Here is a 19891-nt window from a genome sequence, read left to right as displayed (position 1 = left end):
CTATATATGTAATATCAAAGCAATTGCACTTGCGGTTTTCAACAAGAAGTCGAAAATATAACTTTTTACTAAAAATGACAAAAATATTCACCAAAATTAGAGAATTAAAGATATCATTATGAAATGAACAAATCTGAGAGAGGTCCACATGTAGTACCTATATATGTAATATCAAAGCAATTGGACTTGCGGTTTTCAACAAGAAGTCGAAAATATCACTTATTACCAAAAATTACAAAAATATTCACCGAAATTAGAGAATTAAAGATATCATTACAAAATGAACAAATCTGAGAGAGGGTCACATGTAGTACCTATATATGTAATATCAAAGCAATTGGACTTGCGGTTTTCAACAAGAAGTCGAAAATATCACTTTTTACCAAAAATGACAAAAATATTCACCAAAATTAGAGAATTGAAGATATCAACATGAAATGAACAAATCTAAGAGAGGTCTACCCAAGGTACATATACAGCAAGTATCAAAGCATTCAGGCTTGTAGTTTTCAAGAAGAAGTCGAAAAAGTAAAACATTGACACGGACGACGACGGACAATCACTCATATGATAAGCTCCGCTCGACAAAGTCGACAGCGGAGCTAAAAAATGATAATAATTTACAGTGTATTGATATGTAGTATTACTTTTAACAAGTATGCTTGCTTACAATAAATACTATTAAATTTTATGATGGTTAAAAAAAATATTTCTAAACACAAGTAACAAAGTTTTATTTCAAAGGGGAATCCCCAAAAAATTGAAATATGAATGTCTTTAGTCTTTTCAGGCTGAGCTTGTTAGATAAGCTGGTCATCCTCATTACCCCATTATTTTCCTCTTTAACGTTAATAATTTATACAAATCATGTTCTGACTTGCATGCATTCACAATTTGTAAAATAATACAGCAACACAGGGGGGTATGCACTGAAATAAATCCAACATGATTCTCGCAATGCATGCACATTCATGCAATAAAACATGATCTATCCCAAAACACTAACAAATCAATAAATACCATCACAGAAAGTACATTTACTTAATTTCGAAATTTATTCGCGTTGCGTTAATTTCAAGTGCGATTGCAACTTGATGTCAAATTGAATCATCAAATTTCTCGAGCTCATGATTTCACAAAAAAATATTCCTTGTGACTTGCTTTTTTCAAAGTATGTGCAAAATATCAAGAATTTACAGTAATTTTTTTTTCCCATTTTTACTAGTTAGTAACATTCATCATTGACATAGAGTATAGTAAAGAGGGAGATAAATTACAGTCATAACAAACATTGCACATAACTAGTCCCAACATGTATTGGAACAAGGGTCACTTATAGTGAATAAATGCAAAGTATTGACCAAAGGAAAGATGATAATAGAACCGATTAAAGATCCAGTCTGCATTACGGCACCGCACCATATCAATGCTCTGCGTCCATTATCACGACATCTAACGCAAATCATCACTTTGACGTAGGTCAGAAATCCAACTAACATAATCCATGCCAGCACCTACATTGTACAAATAGAAAGGAATGGAATAAAGTCTCAATTTTTTATTTTATGGTTTTTATTTTTTCAAACCTGATGGCGTAGCATACAGAATCATCATTAATGGCATTGATCCCATACATTAGTACCAATTGGTTTTAACGTGTATTATTTGTTGTGTCAGGCATTTCCTTTCTCATATTGAAGCAAACCTAAATGCGGTCTTAATTTATAGTTGTGTATATTCCAAACTGTAATAATAATATTGCAGTGGTTTAATTTTGTTTTAATTATAACTGTAGCTTAAAATTAAACACCATGGAGGCCATTCATGGAGGGGAATAAATAACGAATAAGCATATTTCACATCCGGGTACTTTTCAAAGCTACCGGTATGACGTTTTAGTATCTGATCACATTCGTATGCGCCATTGTACATAGCCTTTCATGCTGCCAAGCATTTAGTGTTTTTTGCTGGGCGTCGACGATACTCTTTAAAATATGCCTGTAAAAATTGTGTTTCATTTGATAATAGTCGTGATTGGTACGGTAGTTTGGTTCGTCTACCATATTTGCTCTCATTAGAAGCGTATACTACTGTAAAATCTGTATTAGAAGCCATGGTTTCTATTAAAATGGTACAATGCAACAGAAGGGATACAGTTTCTATTAGAACATCTACACATATGAGAAATCATGGATTTTTGGTTCTCAATTGTTCAAAATGAATGGATGCAGCTTCTAATACAGATTTTACGGTAGTATATTTCCATACTTTGGCCATAAAACATTCCTGTGTCAATTATGTAAAGTGCACATGTTACCAATGAAGCAAATATGATATTTATTGAGTCAGTGTTCAAAATGAATAGAGGGGCTTCTACCAGGTATTAATACTGTCAAACACGTTAAAATAAGCTACAAGCCATTATTAAAAAATTTGCATAAATTAACCAATAATGGTCCCAATTTACTAAGTGGATATGAAATTTGTCTTTGATTTGGAAATAAGTAACAATATTTTTTGTAGCCAAATCTAAAAGGAAATGTTGACATTGGCATCATACAAAGTAGTAATGAGAAACAAGTAGACTGGACTGTTTATGGATTGCTTGGTTTCATTATCAATGTGTCTACCAGACACAGGTACTAATCAGGATAGAATCGGCACTGGAGGAGAGATGGTGTAACTCTGATGGTGATTTCGAGGTGTGTTTGATTGAAACGTCAATAACAAACAGCTATCCATAGACTACAGGAGTTGGTTTTCGTTACTACACTATCTGTTACTTACTTCATCAAGTCTATGTCTCGATTTACCTGGTCGTAGGACAGAACCTACTGTAAAATACTTTATTTTCACAATGTTTTTGCAGAAGGGATGATTCAGCGAAAATAAAATCCAGCAAATATATTTTTTTTTCAACTCATCAAAATAAAAATAAAAAAAGAAGTGAAAATAAATTCCATACAAAACACTGAAAAAGTCATTTTAGCAAAAAAAATACCCGTCTTAAAATAAAGTATTTTACAGTAGTTACCATTTTAAACTCATTGGCATAAAAAAAATTATGGCTATACTTCATCTTAACTGATTCAGTCAGCCATAAACAAATTTGTCCACAGCTCACTGGAGTTATTAAGCAACTTACCACCAAAACTTCTCCGCCCATACTGCCACAGAGGTAAGGGTATGGACTTTTCAATGCGGTTGACATCGCATACGCACCAGCAGCCGTGCCCAGGAAGGCTATCAAACTGATAATACCATTGTTTCTGGTTGGACAGAGATGCACAACCAGACAGGCGAGGGGATTAGCCATCTGACCCAATGTCACAGCAAGATGATACGCTATATTGCCATAAGGGAGCGCTGAATACGTCTGAACAGACGGCATTACGCTATTGGTCAGAGCATTGGTCCACATTTGGATGGTCATCAATAATAGCCAATCCCAAGATGACATGGCATTCTTCGGTTTGATCTTTTCAGCGTCCAGTGCAGACTTCAGACGTGTTTTTATCTGACCATATTTTAAATTCTCTGCATTTATTTCAGTTACAGTTGAATGTTTATGTTTGTTGACCATCTCTATAGAGACACCTTCATCAGTGTTATCAGCAACAATATCGTATCCCCTCATTCTTTTCGTCTTCAAATCAGTATTTTGTATCATTTGACGTTTTGCTAATGGCAGGTGGTTTAACATCACAAACGATATGAGGCTGCAGGACAACATAATGACAAGAATAGAGAAGAAGACTTCAACAGAAAATCGTGGCGGTGGGTGATAGTAAATCTGTTGGTAGCTTGTAAAATTGGTGGTAGAGTTAGTATATGATGTATTCAGACACTCAGAGTTACCCCCTCCACCTTGAATCAGTCCAATTAACGCTGGAATAAGTCCGCTAAGTCCCTCTCCAACAAAGTAAGGTGTCATGAACTTTAATGGAAACATAGCCATGAATGCTAAGAAGGATACAGACGATGTGCAATCCACGGCCGCCAAGAACGAAGATAGCACAAACAATGCTGTACTGTGTTCTTCCCCAAACAGATGCGTTGTCTTGTCCCAGAAGACAACAAGTAGCGAGCATGCCACAACGCCAATGGAAATAATAATATAGTTTGTAGGAATCTCAAGTTGAAGTTTGGTAAGTTTGCTGATCAGAATGAAAAGTAAAGGTCCAATGTTAGCTACTTGTATTATGATAATCAGATAGGAAGGAAGATTCCAGCCTTCGGGTAAAACGTGCACCATTAATGGCAGTTCCACCCACACGCCATTGATATCGATCCATGACGCCATGCCGACAAAGCAGACAAAGATGCCCACCAAAATAGATTCTTTTTTTTCATCCATTTTGCAGTTAATCTGTTGAGAACAAAAAAAAATATGTATTAGGATATAAATAATTGTGCAGATATGTCACTGTATAGCAAAACAGTAATAACTCAAAAATTCTTTGCATCAATCATGTGACTGCCCAATCAATCAAACACATTGTTTTTGAACACGTGCTGAGTGACGACAGTAGCAATTTAAACTGCCCAACGAATAGAGAGCATCATATAACCTTAAATTGTGGCTCTGGGTGTATAAAAGACAAAATGTCGACCAGATTTCACTAAATCTCACTTCATGATGATGTATCCTGAAAAACTCCACAAAATCATTCATTTGGACAGTCAGAATGCATGGTGTATTTTTTTTTCTATGATTTTGACATTAATTTACTAGATTTAAGTTTACTAGGCAAGATTTAAGGGTAATTCTCACCTATTAGCTGACAAGAAGGCATAGATTTTAAACACTTACAGCATGTCAAACATGTCTTCAAAATGACTGTCAATCACTATTTTATTCAAATCATTGTATTAGGTGGTTTCACATTGGAAAGCCTTAGGCTTACTCAAATTTTAGGCTTGACCAAATTTTGTGTGTGAACGAACACCAGATTATGTAAACTAACCTAAATACTGTAAAACATGTCTTTTTAGCGAGCAAGTTATTTTAGCTCATATAGTATATTCTCACAGTAAGATTATTGGCACTTTAGATAAATTAAAGTGCGGTATGGGTCTCATATAAACAAAGATGGCTTATTTGACTGTTGCGCAGATCAACGAGTAAGAACTGAGACGTTTCCAAGTTTTAATTAAGTAATTTTTATGTTATAGGAAGGTATCGAAGGAGTCACCGGCGGTAATCAATGCAAGTCGCGCACAGGTCAAACCTCATACTTGTGATTACCATTTTAAGAGCACATTGAATTGTGGGAAAATCAATGCGGCGACTACCGCGCTTTAAGATTCAGTTACTCGTGCATTGAGTCAAATTCACTAAAATGGTATGTGGCTATTTAAAGGTGTTTTACAGTATGCAAATTAGGTTCATTGTTACACTGTATTGAAAACTTTTTCACAAAAAAAAAAAAAAAAAAAATTGATTGTTATATTGAAGGAAGACCAAGGACAGCATTGCACATGAAAGGAGCAGAGTCCAATTAGTAGATATTGACAATCAGAGAATGACAAAGAAAACATGTAAAAAGTGGAGACTTGTGTGGGTAGATTTTTAAAGCACAACAATCGTTGTGGCCAAAAAAGATTATTTGTGCCAACCAATTTTTAACTCGTTCTCGGGTCCATATACGTCTTACAGGGCTTTTATGATCAAGTTAAAAACAAAAAAGAAGTCCAGACTTTTGTTAGTCTAGTTTTGCACTGTCGATGAGTTTCTGTTTAAAACAAATCATATTCTAAGTTGGGAGAACTCTAGACATCTATTGCATTGTGTCAAATACGGTGTTACTGTAAAATAATTTATTTTAGCTGGAATTAATTTTCGCTGAAAAGACTTTTTGGGTGTTTTGTATGGAATTTATTTACACTGATTTTTGATGAGTTGAATGTAAAATATAGGAAAAATGTATATTCGCTGGATTTTATTTTCAGCGAAAATTAATTCCAAGCGAAAATAAAGTATTCTACAGTAAATCATGAAAAATGTCATGCAAAAGACGAAAAATAAGTTGTGAATAAGATACATTTGTCATGCATTCATTGTATATTCAATATATTAACATTACACGTGGGGCCGGAAGGTCCAAACCAAGGCCGATTTTTTTTTTTTTTACCAGCACCACAAGCAACCAGTCAAAATCATACATGTTAATTCTATGGTTATACTACCATAAAGCAAATTCAGAAAGGGTAGATTGCAGAATAACAGGAAGTAGCACAGAGTCTCATCATCAGTTCATTTTTTCTCAAGAACAATATCAATAGATATGCTCACATTGATTGTCATGTTAGGAATGGCATACCGAAATGAATAGCTATGAATATAATGGCAAAACGTTCACAAGTGAACATTATATACAATAGTATCTTTAATCAATATATATATATATATATTCCTTCCACAAGCTCAAAATTTGTTGGCGACCTTCCCTTAATTACTATATCTAGGTTGAATATCATACACTGTACTTGACCACAGTTTATTTATTTATTAACACACAACATCCCCAGGAGGGGATGAAAATGGTTACAAGTCAGATATTAGTAAAAGTAATATGTGATATGCCATGACTGAACTTTTGAGAAACAATAGTGTAATATATGCATATTAGATATTATTATTTATGCAAATTAACTGTTATGCAAATTTACGTAGCGAGACTATTATTTGTGTTGAAAATTACGATTTTCACATTTAATTATTAATTGATGAAATGCACTATACACTTTCATCTGATAAAGTCAACGTAACCTAGAATGTAAGTTAGTTAAAATGTAGATTTTCTGAAGGGAAGCAAGGCAGCTTCAGTAGTGTTTTCCAAAATCAACAACACAGGTTTAATCTGTGTGCCTATAAGTTTCAAAGATTAACTCAAGACAAAGCAATGTTAGGATGTGTTATCAGTAGCTATCTGACACACAATGAGTGTTTCCAAACATTTGAGTGGTTTGTCTCTGGCCCTGTTTATTTCACAGATTAGTCATTTGCATATGAATGTGTCAGACACACACAGCCACTGAAAAAAATCATTGATTTTGTTGTTTTCATCTGCCGATTTTATCGAATTATAGCTATCCCATTCCTTTATTTTTTTGGTTTCCAATAGCCTTACACATTTGGATGCCCCTGCACATGTTAGAACAGACCTTGATGGGAAAATAAATCGATTATGCCGATAAACAAGCTTGAAAATCTTTGCTGTTACTTCATGGTCGTTTTCTAGGAGTTTATGTTTTTCAAAATACAAGGTCTTTAACAAAAAATAACGTATACTTATTGTCGTCGGTTTAACACCAAATTTTCACAGCTTTAAGGTGACAATGAGAGGAACTTGAATGTGTCCAGACAAAATATTTCATGGATTATTTACCAATGTGTTGTGGTTTGAGTTGGGGGCAATGCGACTAAAACAGAAATTCAAATTCAGGACATTTTTCAAAACGCGTTGCTTGAATAAAACTGACCAGACACATTCAATTTACTAGACTATTGAACAACTAGGAAAAGTGAAAAAAAAAATTCTTATCACCAGCATAAATGCTGAATTATTTTTTTTACAAAAAAAGTTATTTTTCACTTTTGATTAAGTAAGTACTAGTAACACAGGAATGATACGGGCATGGCACAAACACACCTTTGAACAGCTTGAAGTCTGGCGATTCCAAAAATGTATACTTTCCTGGGTCTATTTGTAGTCATTTGGTCACAATTTGAAGATGAAAACATGTATGCAAATAACAGTCCCGCTACCTTAACTGGGGTGAACACTGGGGTCTAAAAAATTACAGTAAGAGACTAGTGCAATTTATTATTTAGGATTTGTTTTTCGACCTTCGATTTCCTCGCACAACTTGTACACATGACATTATATCTATGTGGATCTTATGTCCATCATGGATTCTTAGTACATCCATGTGTCCATGAACTTCTATGTAATCTCTTTTATAATCATGATTAAAACAAGATCAATACAGAATTGTTTAGCTTAGTTATAACCATGAAGATTTCATGTACTGTGGAATACTTTATTTTCGCTGGAATTAATTTTCGCTAAAAAGGATTTTTGGGCGTTTTGTATGGAGTTTATTTTCACTGATTTTTGATGAGTTTAATGTGAAATATAGGAAAAAAAGTATATTCGCTGGATTTTATTTTCACGGAATCATCCCTTCAGCGAAAATAGCAAAAATAAATTCTAAGCGAAAATAAAGTATTTTACAGTATTATAACAAATAAAATAGAGGGATGAGGGCCATCAGTATAAAGTATTCTACAGTATACATAAAACAAACTACTGTGAAATTAATTTTCGATGAAAAACTTTTTGGGTGTTTTGTATGGAATTTATTTTCACTGATTTCTGTCAAGTTGAAAGTAAAATATAGGAAAAAAGGTATAATAGCTGGATTTTATTTTCACTGAATCATTCGATCAGTGAAAATAGCGAAAATTAATTCTAAGCGAAAATAAAGTATTTTACAGTATTATAACAAATAAAATAGAGGGATGAGGGCCATCAGTGCGCACATCTCTCAAGTCTGTACTGAGCACATGCACATCATGAATCTGCAAACCATCAATATACATGATGCACCATGTACCAGTGATTGGTCCAACCACAGTCACTGTGGTTCAATAAATATTTATCAGTTGAACTGAAAAATTTACCAATTGTGTTTTTTTCAAATAATAACTTCTAACACTCAATCATCCTAGTAACAAAGCAGATGAAAGCTGACATGCCGGATGATAACAGAGACCAGTAACTTTTTTTTTTGAGGTAGGCATGAGCTAAAAGTTGTATAAATTGTATCCATTTATAAACATTTATAAATATTGCTCCAGGTATCTTTTTTTCCAAACAACCGAGTACGTAGTGTGCAGGAAATGAAACAGTATAGCTGTAACTTTGGAGCTAAAATAAAAGAAGATTAAACTTCCTTTTATGGCATTGTTTATTTCGCACTAAAAATAATACTTAGCAGGTTTACCAGGGAACTTCCAGATTTGAATATTCAAATTAGCAGTTTTGCATTCATCACAACCATGAGTGACTTTTTTTTCTTCTTCAAAGAATCAGAAAATTATAAAATAAAATAAAATGAAAACAACTCGTAAGTTGATATTTTTGAGAACCAGAATGCATGGAGTAGTTTACTTTTCTGTCACATTCAACTCTGAATGTTCAATGCCAAGATTTGAATGTAGTTCTACAAGTTGACGAGAAGCCATTTTTTAAACAGCAATGTTAGTCTTCAAAATGACTCAATCACAGGTTTATCAAAATCGGTCCTTTCAACAACTAGTCAACAGTAAGAGGTAGTAAGAAGTTAGCACACAGGATTAACACTTTTGAAAACATTTGTATACATAACAAATTATGGAGAGGCCATTCAAATTACATTTGCCAAGATGTATCAGTACAACCCCCCTCCCCACCACCAAAAAAAGTACTTAGAGTACTTTATTTTTCTCTCACATACAATCATGAATATTAGAATATGAGTTTGAGATTATTTTACTTATTGGACAAATAATTATGCATAATTCCTTACAAAAAAATAATCCATGTAAATTTTCTACCAAAGTGTTAATACAAATTGTTAGTGGCAGTGCCATCCGTTCAAGGCAGACAATGGTGTTTTCACAAAAAACATAGAACTTTTGAAGTGCACCTTGCAAACTTTGACAGAACGCAGCATCTTTTTAGCAACCGTAAATAAAAACAAAATCGAAGAGTGAAAATTTGTCTTCATAAGCAATAATTTTTTTCAATTAAAACCACATTGGATGGTGTTTTGATATATTTGATTTTTGATGCCATGAATCTTGAATGGTTGCGACATAGTGCCAAGAACCAATTAAAAGTAACCATGCATGTCAGTGATTTTTTTTTTTTTTTTAGAATACTGTTACAGCTTTCACAACATGCAATATTTAGTTTGATAATTGATGTCATGATAATAAAAATAATGTACAAATAACATGTGTGAATTTTTCTTGCATGGTTGTGTCATGGAAGGTAATGGTTGTGTATATGCAGGTACAAAAGTATGTTTTCCTTGTTTTTACAATGTCTGATGAACTGGATATCATGCAGCTGAAAAGAGAAGCTCCATGAGGATACTTACTACCCTGATGATTGTGATAAGGCAAACAACGTGATTGATTTGAACAATCACAAGTCTATGGAACATTTTTCAAAACGTGTTGCTTGAATAAAACTGACCAGACACATTCAATTTACTAGACTATTGAACAACTAGGAAAAGTGAAAAAAAAAAATTCTTATCACCAGCATAAATGCTGAATTATTTTTTTTACAAAAAAAGTTATTTTTCACTTTTGATTAAGTAAGTACTAGTAACACAGGAATGATACGGGCATGGCACAAACACACCTTTGAACAGCTTGAAGTCTGGCGATTCCAAAAATGTATACTTTCCTGGGTCTATTTGTAGTCATTTGGTCACAATTTGAAGATGAAAACATGTATGCAAATAACAGTCCCGCTACCTTAACTGGGGTGAACACTGGGGTCTAAAAAATTACAGTAAGAGACTAGTGCAATTTATTATTTAGGATTTTTTTTTCGACCTTCGATTTCCTCGCACAACTTGTACACATGACATTATATCTATGTGGATCTTATGTCCATCATGGATTCTTAGTACATCCATGTGTCCATGAACTTCTATGTAATCTCTTTTATAATCATGATTAAAACAAGATCAATACAGAATTGTTTAGCTTAGTTATAACCATGAAGATTTCATGTACTGTGGAATACTTTATTTTCGCTGGAATTAATTTTCGCTAAAAAGGATTTTTGGGCGTTTTGTATGGAATTTATTTTCACTGATTTTTGATGAGTTTAATGTGAAATATAGGAAAAAAAGTATATTCGCTGGATTTTATTTTCACGGAATCATCCCTTCAGCGAAAATAGCGAAAATAAATTCCAAGCGAAAATAAAGTATTCTACAGTATACATAAAACAAACTACTGTGAAATTAATTTTCGATGAAAAACTTTTTGGGTGTTTTGTATGGAATTTATTTTCACTGATTTCTGTCAAGTTGAAAGTAAAATATAGGAAAAAAGGTATAATAGCTGGATTTTATTTTCACTGAATCATTTGATCAGTGAAAATAGCGAAAATTAATTCTAAGCGAAAATAAAGTATTTTACAGTATTATAACAAATAAAATAGAGGGATGAGGGCCATCAGTGCGCACATCTCTCAAGTCTGTACTGAGCACATGCACATCATGAATCTGCAAACCATCAATATACATGATGCACCATGTACCAGTGATTGGTCCAACCACAGTCACTGTGGTTCAATAAATATTTATCAGTTGAACTGAAAAATTTATCAATTGTGTTTTTTTCAAATAATAACTTCTAACACTCAATCATCCTAGTAACAAAGCAGATGAAAGCTGACATGCCGGATGATAACAGAGACCAGTAACTTTTTTTTTTGAGGTAGGCATGAGCTAAAAGTTGTATAAATTGTATCCACTTATAAACATTTATATATATTGCTCCAGGTATCTTTTTTTCCAAACAACCGAGTAAGTAGTGTGCAGGAAATGAAACAGTATAGCTGTAACTTTGGAGCTAAAATAAAAGAAGATTAAACTTCCTTTTATGGCATTGTTTATTTCGCACTAAAAATAATACTTAGCAGGTTTACCAGGGAACTTCCAGATTTGAATATTCAAATTAGCAGTTTTGCATTCATCACAACCATGAGTGACTTTTTTTTCTTCTTCAAAGAATCAGAAAATTATAAAATAAAATAAAATGAAAACAACTCGTAAGTTGATATTTTTGAGAACCAGAATGCATGGAGTAGTTTACTTTTCTGTCACATTCAACTCTGAATGTTCAATGCCAAGATTTGAATGTAGTTCTACAAGTTGACGAGAAGCCATTTTTTAAACAGCAATGTTAGTCTTCAAAATGACTCAATCACAGGTTTATCAAAATCGGTCCTTTCAACAACTAGTCAACAGTAAGAGGTAGTAAGAAGTTAGCACACAGGATTAACACTTTTGAAAACATTTGTATACATAACAAATTATGGACAGGCCATTCAAATTACATTTGCCAAGATGTATCAGTACAACCCCCCTCCCCACCACCAAAAAAAGTACTTAGAGTACTTTATTTTTCTCTCACATACAATCATGAATATTAGAATATGAGTTTGAGATTATTTTACTTATTGGACAAATAATTATGCATAATTCCTTACAAAAAAATAATCCATGTAAATTTTCTACCAAAGTGTTAATACAAATCGTTAGTGGCAGTGCCATCCGTTCAAGGCAGACAATGGTGTTTTCACAAAAAACATAGAACTTTTGAAGTGCACCTTGCAAACTTTGACAGAACGCAGCATCTTTTTAGCAACCGTAAATAAAAACAAAATCGAAGAGTGAAAATTTGTCTTCATAAGCAATAATTTTTTTCAATTAAAACCACAATGGATGGTGTTTTGATATATTTGATTTTTGATGCCATGAATCTTGAATGGTTGCGACATAGTGCCAAGAACCAATTAAAAGTAACCATGCATGTCAGTGATTTTTTTTTTTTTTTTAGAATACTGTTACAGCTTTCACAACATGCAATATTTAGTTTGATAATTGATGTCATGATAATAAAAATAATGTACAAATAACATGTGTGAATTTTTCTTGCATGGTTGTGTCATGGAAGGTAATGGTTGTGTATATGCAGGTACAAAAGTATGTTTTCCTTGTTTTTACAATGTCTGATGAACTGGATATCATGCAGCTGAAAAGAGAAGCTCCATGAGGATACTTACTACCCTGATGATTGTGATAAGGCAAACAACGTGATTGATTTGAACAATCACAAGTCTATGGAACATTTTTCAAAACGTGTTGCTTGAATAAAACTGACCAGACACATTCAATTTACTAGACTATTGAACAACTAGGAAAAGTGAAAAAAAAAATTCTTATCACCAGCATAAATGCTGAATTATTTTTTTTACAAAAAAAGTTATTTTTCACTTTTGATTAAGTAAGTACTAGTAACACAGGAATGATACGGGCATGGCACAAACACACCTTTGAACAGCTTGAAGTCTGGCGATTCCAAAAATGTATACTTTCCTGGGTCTATTTGTAGTCATTTGGTCACAATTTGAAGATGAAAACATGTATGCAAATAACAGTCCCGCTACCTTAACTGGGGTGAACACTGGGGTCTAAAAAATTACAGTAAGAGACTAGTGCAATTTATTATTTAGGATTTTTTTTTCGACCTTCGATTTCCTCGCACAACTTGTACACATGACATTATATCTATGTGGATCTTATGTCCATCATGGATTCTTAGTACATCCATGTGTCCATGAACTTCTATGCAATCTCTTTTATAATCATGATTAAAACAAGATCAATACAGAATTGTTTAGCTTAGTTATAACCATGAAGATTTCATGTACTGTGGAATACTTTATTTTCGCTGGAATTAATTTTCGCTAAAAAGGATTTTTGGGCGTTTTGTATGGAATTTATTTTCACTGATTTTTGATGAGTTTAATGTGAAATATAGGAAAAAAAGTATATTCGCTGGATTTTATTTTCACGGAATCATCCCTTCAGCGAAAATAGCGAAAATAAATTCCAAGCGAAAATAAAGTATTCTACAGTATACATAAAACAAACTACTGTGAAATTAATTTTCGATGAAAAACTTTTTGGGTGTTTTGTATGGAATTTATTTTCACTGATTTCTGTCAAGTTGAAAGTAAAATATAGGAAAAAAGGTATAATAGCTGGATTTTATTTTCACTGAATCATTTGATCAGTGAAAATAGCGAAAATTAATTCTAAGCGAAAATAAAGTATTTTACAGTATTATAACAAATAAAATAGAGGGATGAGGGCCATCAGTGCGCACATCTCTCAAGTCTGTACTGAGCACATGCACATCATGAATCTGCAAACCATCAATATACATGATGCACCATGTACCAGTGATTGGTCCAACCACAGTCACTGTGGTTCAATAAATATTTATCAGTTGAACTGAAAAATTTATCAATTGTGTTTTTTTCAAATAATAACTTCTAACACTCAATCATCCTAGTAACAAAGCAGATGAAAGCTGACATGCCGGATGATAACAGAGACCAGTAACTTTTTTTTTTGAGGTAGGCATGAGCTAAAAGTTGTATAAATTGTATCCACTTATAAACATTTATATATATTGCTCCAGGTATCTTTTTTTCCAAACAACCGAGTAAGTAGTGTGCAGGAAATGAAACAGTATAGCTGTAACTTTGGAGCTAAAATAAAAGAAGATTAAACTTCCTTTTATGGCATTGTTTATTTCGCACTAAAAATAATACTTAGCAGGTTTACCAGGGAACTTCCAGATTTGAATATTCAAATTAGCAGTTTTGCATTCATCACAACCATGAGTGACTTTTTTTTCTTCTTCAAAGAATCAGAAAGTAATAAAATAAAATAAAATGAAAACAACTCGTAAGTTGATATTTTTGAGAACCAGAATGCATGGAGTAGTTTACTTTTCTGTCACATTCAACTCTGAATGTTCAATGCCAAGATTTGAATGTAGTTCTACAAGTTGACGAGAAGCCATTTTTTAAACAGCAATGTTAGTCTTCAAAATGACTCAATCACAGGTTTATCAAAATCGGTCCTTTCAACAACTAGTCAACAGTAAGAGGTAGTAAGAAGTTAGCACACAGGATTAACACTTTCGAAAACATTTGTATACATAACAAATTATGGACAGGCCATTCAAATTACATTTGCCAAGATGTATCAGTACAACCCCCCTCCCCACCACCAAAAAAAGTACTTAGAGTACTTTATTTTTCTCTCACATACAATCATGAATATTAGAATATGAGTTTGAGATTATTTTACTTATTGGACAAATAATTATGCATAATTCCTTACAAAAAAATAATCCATGTAAATTTTCTACCAAAGTGTTAATACAAATCGTTAGTGGCAGTGCCATCCGTTCAAGGCAGACAATGGTGTTTTCACAAAAAACATAGAACTTTTGAAGTGCACCTTGCAAACTTTGACAGAACGCAGCATCTTTTTAGCAACCGTAAATAAAAACAAAATCGAAGAGTGAAAATTTGTCTTCATAAGCAATAATTTTTTTCAATTAAAACCACATTGGATGGTGTTTTGATATATTTGATTTTTGATGCCATGAATCTTGAATGGTTGCGACATAGTGCCAAGAACCAATTAAAAGTAACCATGCATGTCAGTGATTTTTTTTTTTTTTTAGAATACTGTTACAGCTTTCACAACATGCAATATTTAGTTTGATAATTGATGTCATGATAATAAAAATAATTTACAAATAACATGTGTGAATTGTTCTTGCATGGTTGTGTCATGGAAGGTAATGGTTGTGTATATGCAGGTACAAAAGTATGTTTTCCTTGTTTTTACAATGTCTGATGAACTGGATATCATGCAGCTGAAAAGAGAAGCTCCATGAGGATACTTACTACCCTGATGATTGTGATAAGGCAAACAACGTGATTGATTTGAACAATCACAAGTCTATGGAACATTTTTCAAAACGTGTTGCTTGAATAAAACTGACCAGACACATTCAATTTACTAGACTATTGAACAACTAGGAAAAGTGAAAAAAAAAATTCTTATCACCAGCATAAATGCTGAATTATTTTTTTTACAAAAAAAGTTATTTTTCACTTTTGATTAAGTAAGTACTAGTAACACAGGAATGATACGGGCATGGCACAAACACACCTTTGAACAGCTTGAAGTCTGGCGATTCCAAAAATGTATACTTTCCTGGGTCTATTTGTAGTCATTTGGTCACAATTTGAAGATGAAAACATGTATGCAAATAACAGTCCCGCTACCTTAACTGGGGTGAACACTGGGGTCTAAAAAATTACAGTAAGAGACTAGTGCAATTTATTATTTAGGATTTTTTTTTCGACCTTCGATTTCCTCGCACAACTTGTACACATGACATTATATCTATGTGGATCTTATGTCCATCATGGATTCTTAGTACATCCATGTGTCCATGAACTTCTATGTAATCTCTTTTATAATCATGATTAAAACAAGATCAATACAGAATTGTTTAGCTTAGTTATAACCATGAAGATTTCATGTACTGTGGAATACTTTATTTTCGCTGGAATTAATTTTCGCTAAAAAGGATTTTTGGGCGTTTTGTATGGAATTTATTTTCACTGATTTTTGATGAGTTTAATGTGAAATATAGGAAAAAAAGTATATTCGCTGGATTTTATTTTCACGGAATCATCCCTTCAGCGAAAATAGCGAAAATAAATTCCAAGCGAAAATAAAGTATTCTACAGTATACATAAAACAAACTACTGTGAAATTAATTTTCGATGAAAAACTTTTTGGGTGTTTTGTATGGAATTTATTTTCACTGATTTCTGTCAAGTTGAAAGTAAAATATAGGAAAAAAGGTATAATAGCTGGATTTTATTTTCACTGAATCATTTGATCAGTGAAAATAGCGAAAATTAATTCTAAGCGAAAATAAAGTATTTTACAGTATTATAACAAATAAAATAGAGGGATGAGGGCCATCAGTGCGCACATCTCTCAAGTCTGTACTGAGCACATGCACATCATGAATCTGCAAACCATCAATATACATGATGCACCATGTACCAGTGATTGGTCCAACCACAGTCACTGTGGTTCAATAAATATTTATCAGTTGAACTGAAAAATTTATCAATTGTGTTTTTTTCAAATAATAACTTCTAACACTCAATCATCCTAGTAACAAAGCAGATGAAAGCTGACATGCCGGATGATAACAGAGACCAGTAACTTTTTTTTTTTGAGGTAGGCATGAGCTAAAAGTTGTATAAATTGTATCCACTTATAAACATTTATAAATATTGCTCCAGGTATCTTTTTTTCCAAACAACCGAGTAAGTAGTGTGCAGGAAATGAAACAGTATAGCTGTAACTTTGGAGCTAAAATAAAAGAAGATTAAACTTCCTTTTATGGCATTGTTTATTTCGCACTAAAAATAATACTTAGCAGGTTTACCAGGGAACTTCCAGATTTGAATATTCAAATTAGCAGTTTTGCATTCATCACAACCATGAGTGACTTTTTTTTCTTCTTCAAAGAATCAGAAAATTATAAAATAAAATAAAATGAAAACAACTCGTAAGTTGATATTTTTGAGAACCAGAATGCATGGAGTAGTTTACTTTTCTGTCACATTCAACTCTGAATGTTCAATGCCAAGATTTGAATGTAGTTCTACAAGTTGACGAGAAGCCATTTTTTAAACAGCAATGTTAGTCTTCAAAATGACTCAATCACAGGTTTATCAAAATCGGTCCTTTCAACAACTAGTCAACAGTAAGAGGTAGTAAGAAGTTAGCACACAGGATTAACACTTTTGAAAACATTTGTATACATAACAAATTATGGAGAGGCCATTCAAATTACATTTGCCAAGATGTATCAGTACAACCCCCCTCCCCACCACCAAAAAAAGTACTTAGAGTACTTTATTTTTCTCTCACATACAATCATGAATATTAGAATATGAGTTTGAGATTATTTTACTTATTGGACAAATAATTATACATAATTCCTTACCAAAAAATAATCCATGTAAATTTTCTACCAAAGTGTTAATACAAATTGTTAGTGGCAGTGCCATCCGTTCAAGGCAGACAATGGTGTTTTCACAAAAAACATAGAACTTTTGAAGTGCACCTTGCAAACTTTGACAGAACGCAGCATCTTTTTAGCAACCGTAAATAAAAACAAAATCGAAGAGTGAAAATTTGTCTTCATAAGCAATAATTTTTTTCAATTAAAACCACATTGGATGGTGTTTTGATATATTTGATTTTTGATGCCATGAATCTTGAATGGTTGCGACATAGTGCCAAGAACCAATTAAAAGTAACCATGCATGTCAGTGATTTTTTTTTTTTTAGAATACTGTTACAGCTTTCACAACATGCAATATTTAGTTTGATAATTGATGTCATGATAATAAAAATAATGTACAAATAACATGTGTGAATTGTTCTTGCATGGTTGTGTCATGGAAGGTAATGGTTGTGTATATGCAGGTACAAAAGTATGTTTTCCTTGTTTTTACAATGTCTGATAAACTGGATATCATGCAGCTGAAAAGAGAAGCTCCATGAGGATACTTACTACCCTGATGATTGTGATAAGGCAAACAACGTGATTGATTTGAACAATCACATGTCTATGGAAAAGGTGTGAATGTCTTCAGCTAAACACAACGTACTGGGTACTGGCAAAGGATGTGCAACACATGGGAACATCACGTCAATGGTTACATTCGTACGTATAGTATTCATGAATCAGACATGGTGATGACCAGGTCGACACATTTCAAGGCGTTTTGATTTATTTGGCGTCTTCCAATAAAGGGGTAGTGCCTTTTTGGGCCTTTCATCAACACCAAGCTTTGGTTAGTTAGTACGGTCAAAGTACATTCTAGAATAGCAAAGATGTATTTTTTTTTAACGACTACATGACTGTGACAGCGCGTTACGTGCAGCCATGTCGTTACGCATCAAATCTGAGAGTGAGACGAGCGAAGTCAGCAGAGTCGCGTTCACCACTCGTTGTGACATACAAACTGTAGTACGTTAATAGATTTAGTGCTCAGGTATGTTCGCTCACAACATCTAAAAACTACATGACATGTTTTCGGTTTAAGCATAGTATACATGAAGTCACTTTACTGAGTGACGGATAGTTATAAAAATTCGGGAGTGAGATGTATACTAGCGTTTAGATGGAATATTGTGACAGGAATCCAAGACACTTACCCTCATTTACAGATCTGAGAACGTATTTATAGTACAACTCATTTGACGGTTCCACTAGTCACTAACCACGCGATCACAATCAATCTGGCCCATACTAAAATGACTACAACGTAAATAAGTACGCGTGATTACTGGGGAGGTCAATCCTATTTAGCCTTTAAAAGTCAAAGGTCAATGCCCCTTAAGTGGGCATTAAAAAATACGTGTTTTTTTTTAATGTGTTTTAGTTCCATGGCTGAAGATATTTTAAATAATCATTATACGACATGGATTTTCACCACAACCATTTACCACTATGACTAATTCACCTTTTTTTCTTTGAAAGTCGACAGCTTTATTGCTTTTTTTTATGTTACTAGTACATTGACGCTGCAGTTCGGCGTCTTCTACACCGATTGTGCGGAACAGCGCTTCCGGTGACGACACAACGGTTACTCTCCACACAGAGGGCGCATACTTCACGCTCACAAACCTTTTACGTACGTGTATTTGCATATACCAGCCTTTATAGCTGTCTTCCTAAAAACAGCTATGGAACAAAACAGCAACAACTATCAGTGTATTAGGCTACATTTTGTGTTCATTCTATATTCTGTATTCACTATTGGCTGCAAATTGTCTTTATTGTTTTTGATTTGTTTTATTTTTTTAGAAAAGTTTTTATTTTTTGTTTTATTTTTTAGATTGTATTTTTTTTTTAATTTCTTTCTGTAAGACCCTTTTTATCCTTTCCTAAGGATTTTATGCGTCTAATAAAAAAAAAAATATGAGTGGAAGGCGGAACAACATTGTTGCACATGAGAAGCGATGAGCAGGAAGGAATCAGCTGTTTTGATTACAAGCTCCGTTATTTTTTAGTCATGGACATTTCATACCATGGAGGTAATTCTTATTGCATCCATGGTCATACCATGTTACAAGCCGGTAGGCTGGTTGGCGATCCGGCCGCTCAAAAACAAGCAAC

General features: G+C 33.3%; 1 protein-coding gene across 1 annotated transcript; it reads right to left on the bottom strand.

The window, feature by feature from the left end:
• Positions 1-1036: 1036 nt before the first annotated feature.
• LOC100373716 (solute carrier family 52, riboflavin transporter, member 3-A-like) lies at positions 1037-19104 on the bottom strand. The gene is made up of 3 exons (XM_085500795.1): positions 18928-19104; positions 3146-4369; positions 1037-1514 (listed from the first exon to the last, which is right to left on the bottom strand). Exons 1-3 carry the CDS (start codon positions 18931-18933, stop codon positions 1302-1304), a joined length of 1443 nt encoding a protein of 480 aa, XP_085356921.1. The 5' UTR covers positions 18934-19104; the 3' UTR covers positions 1037-1301.
• Positions 19105-19891: the final 787 nt, after the last annotated feature.

Source organism: Saccoglossus kowalevskii, chromosome 6 (genome assembly GCF_978046115.1).
Source record: "Saccoglossus kowalevskii chromosome 6, keSacKowa6.1, whole genome shotgun sequence".
NCBI lineage: Eukaryota > Metazoa > Hemichordata > Enteropneusta > Harrimaniidae > Saccoglossus > Saccoglossus kowalevskii.
Note: the sequence above shows the minus strand (reverse complement) of the source record. Positions and strands in the feature narration are given on the sequence as shown.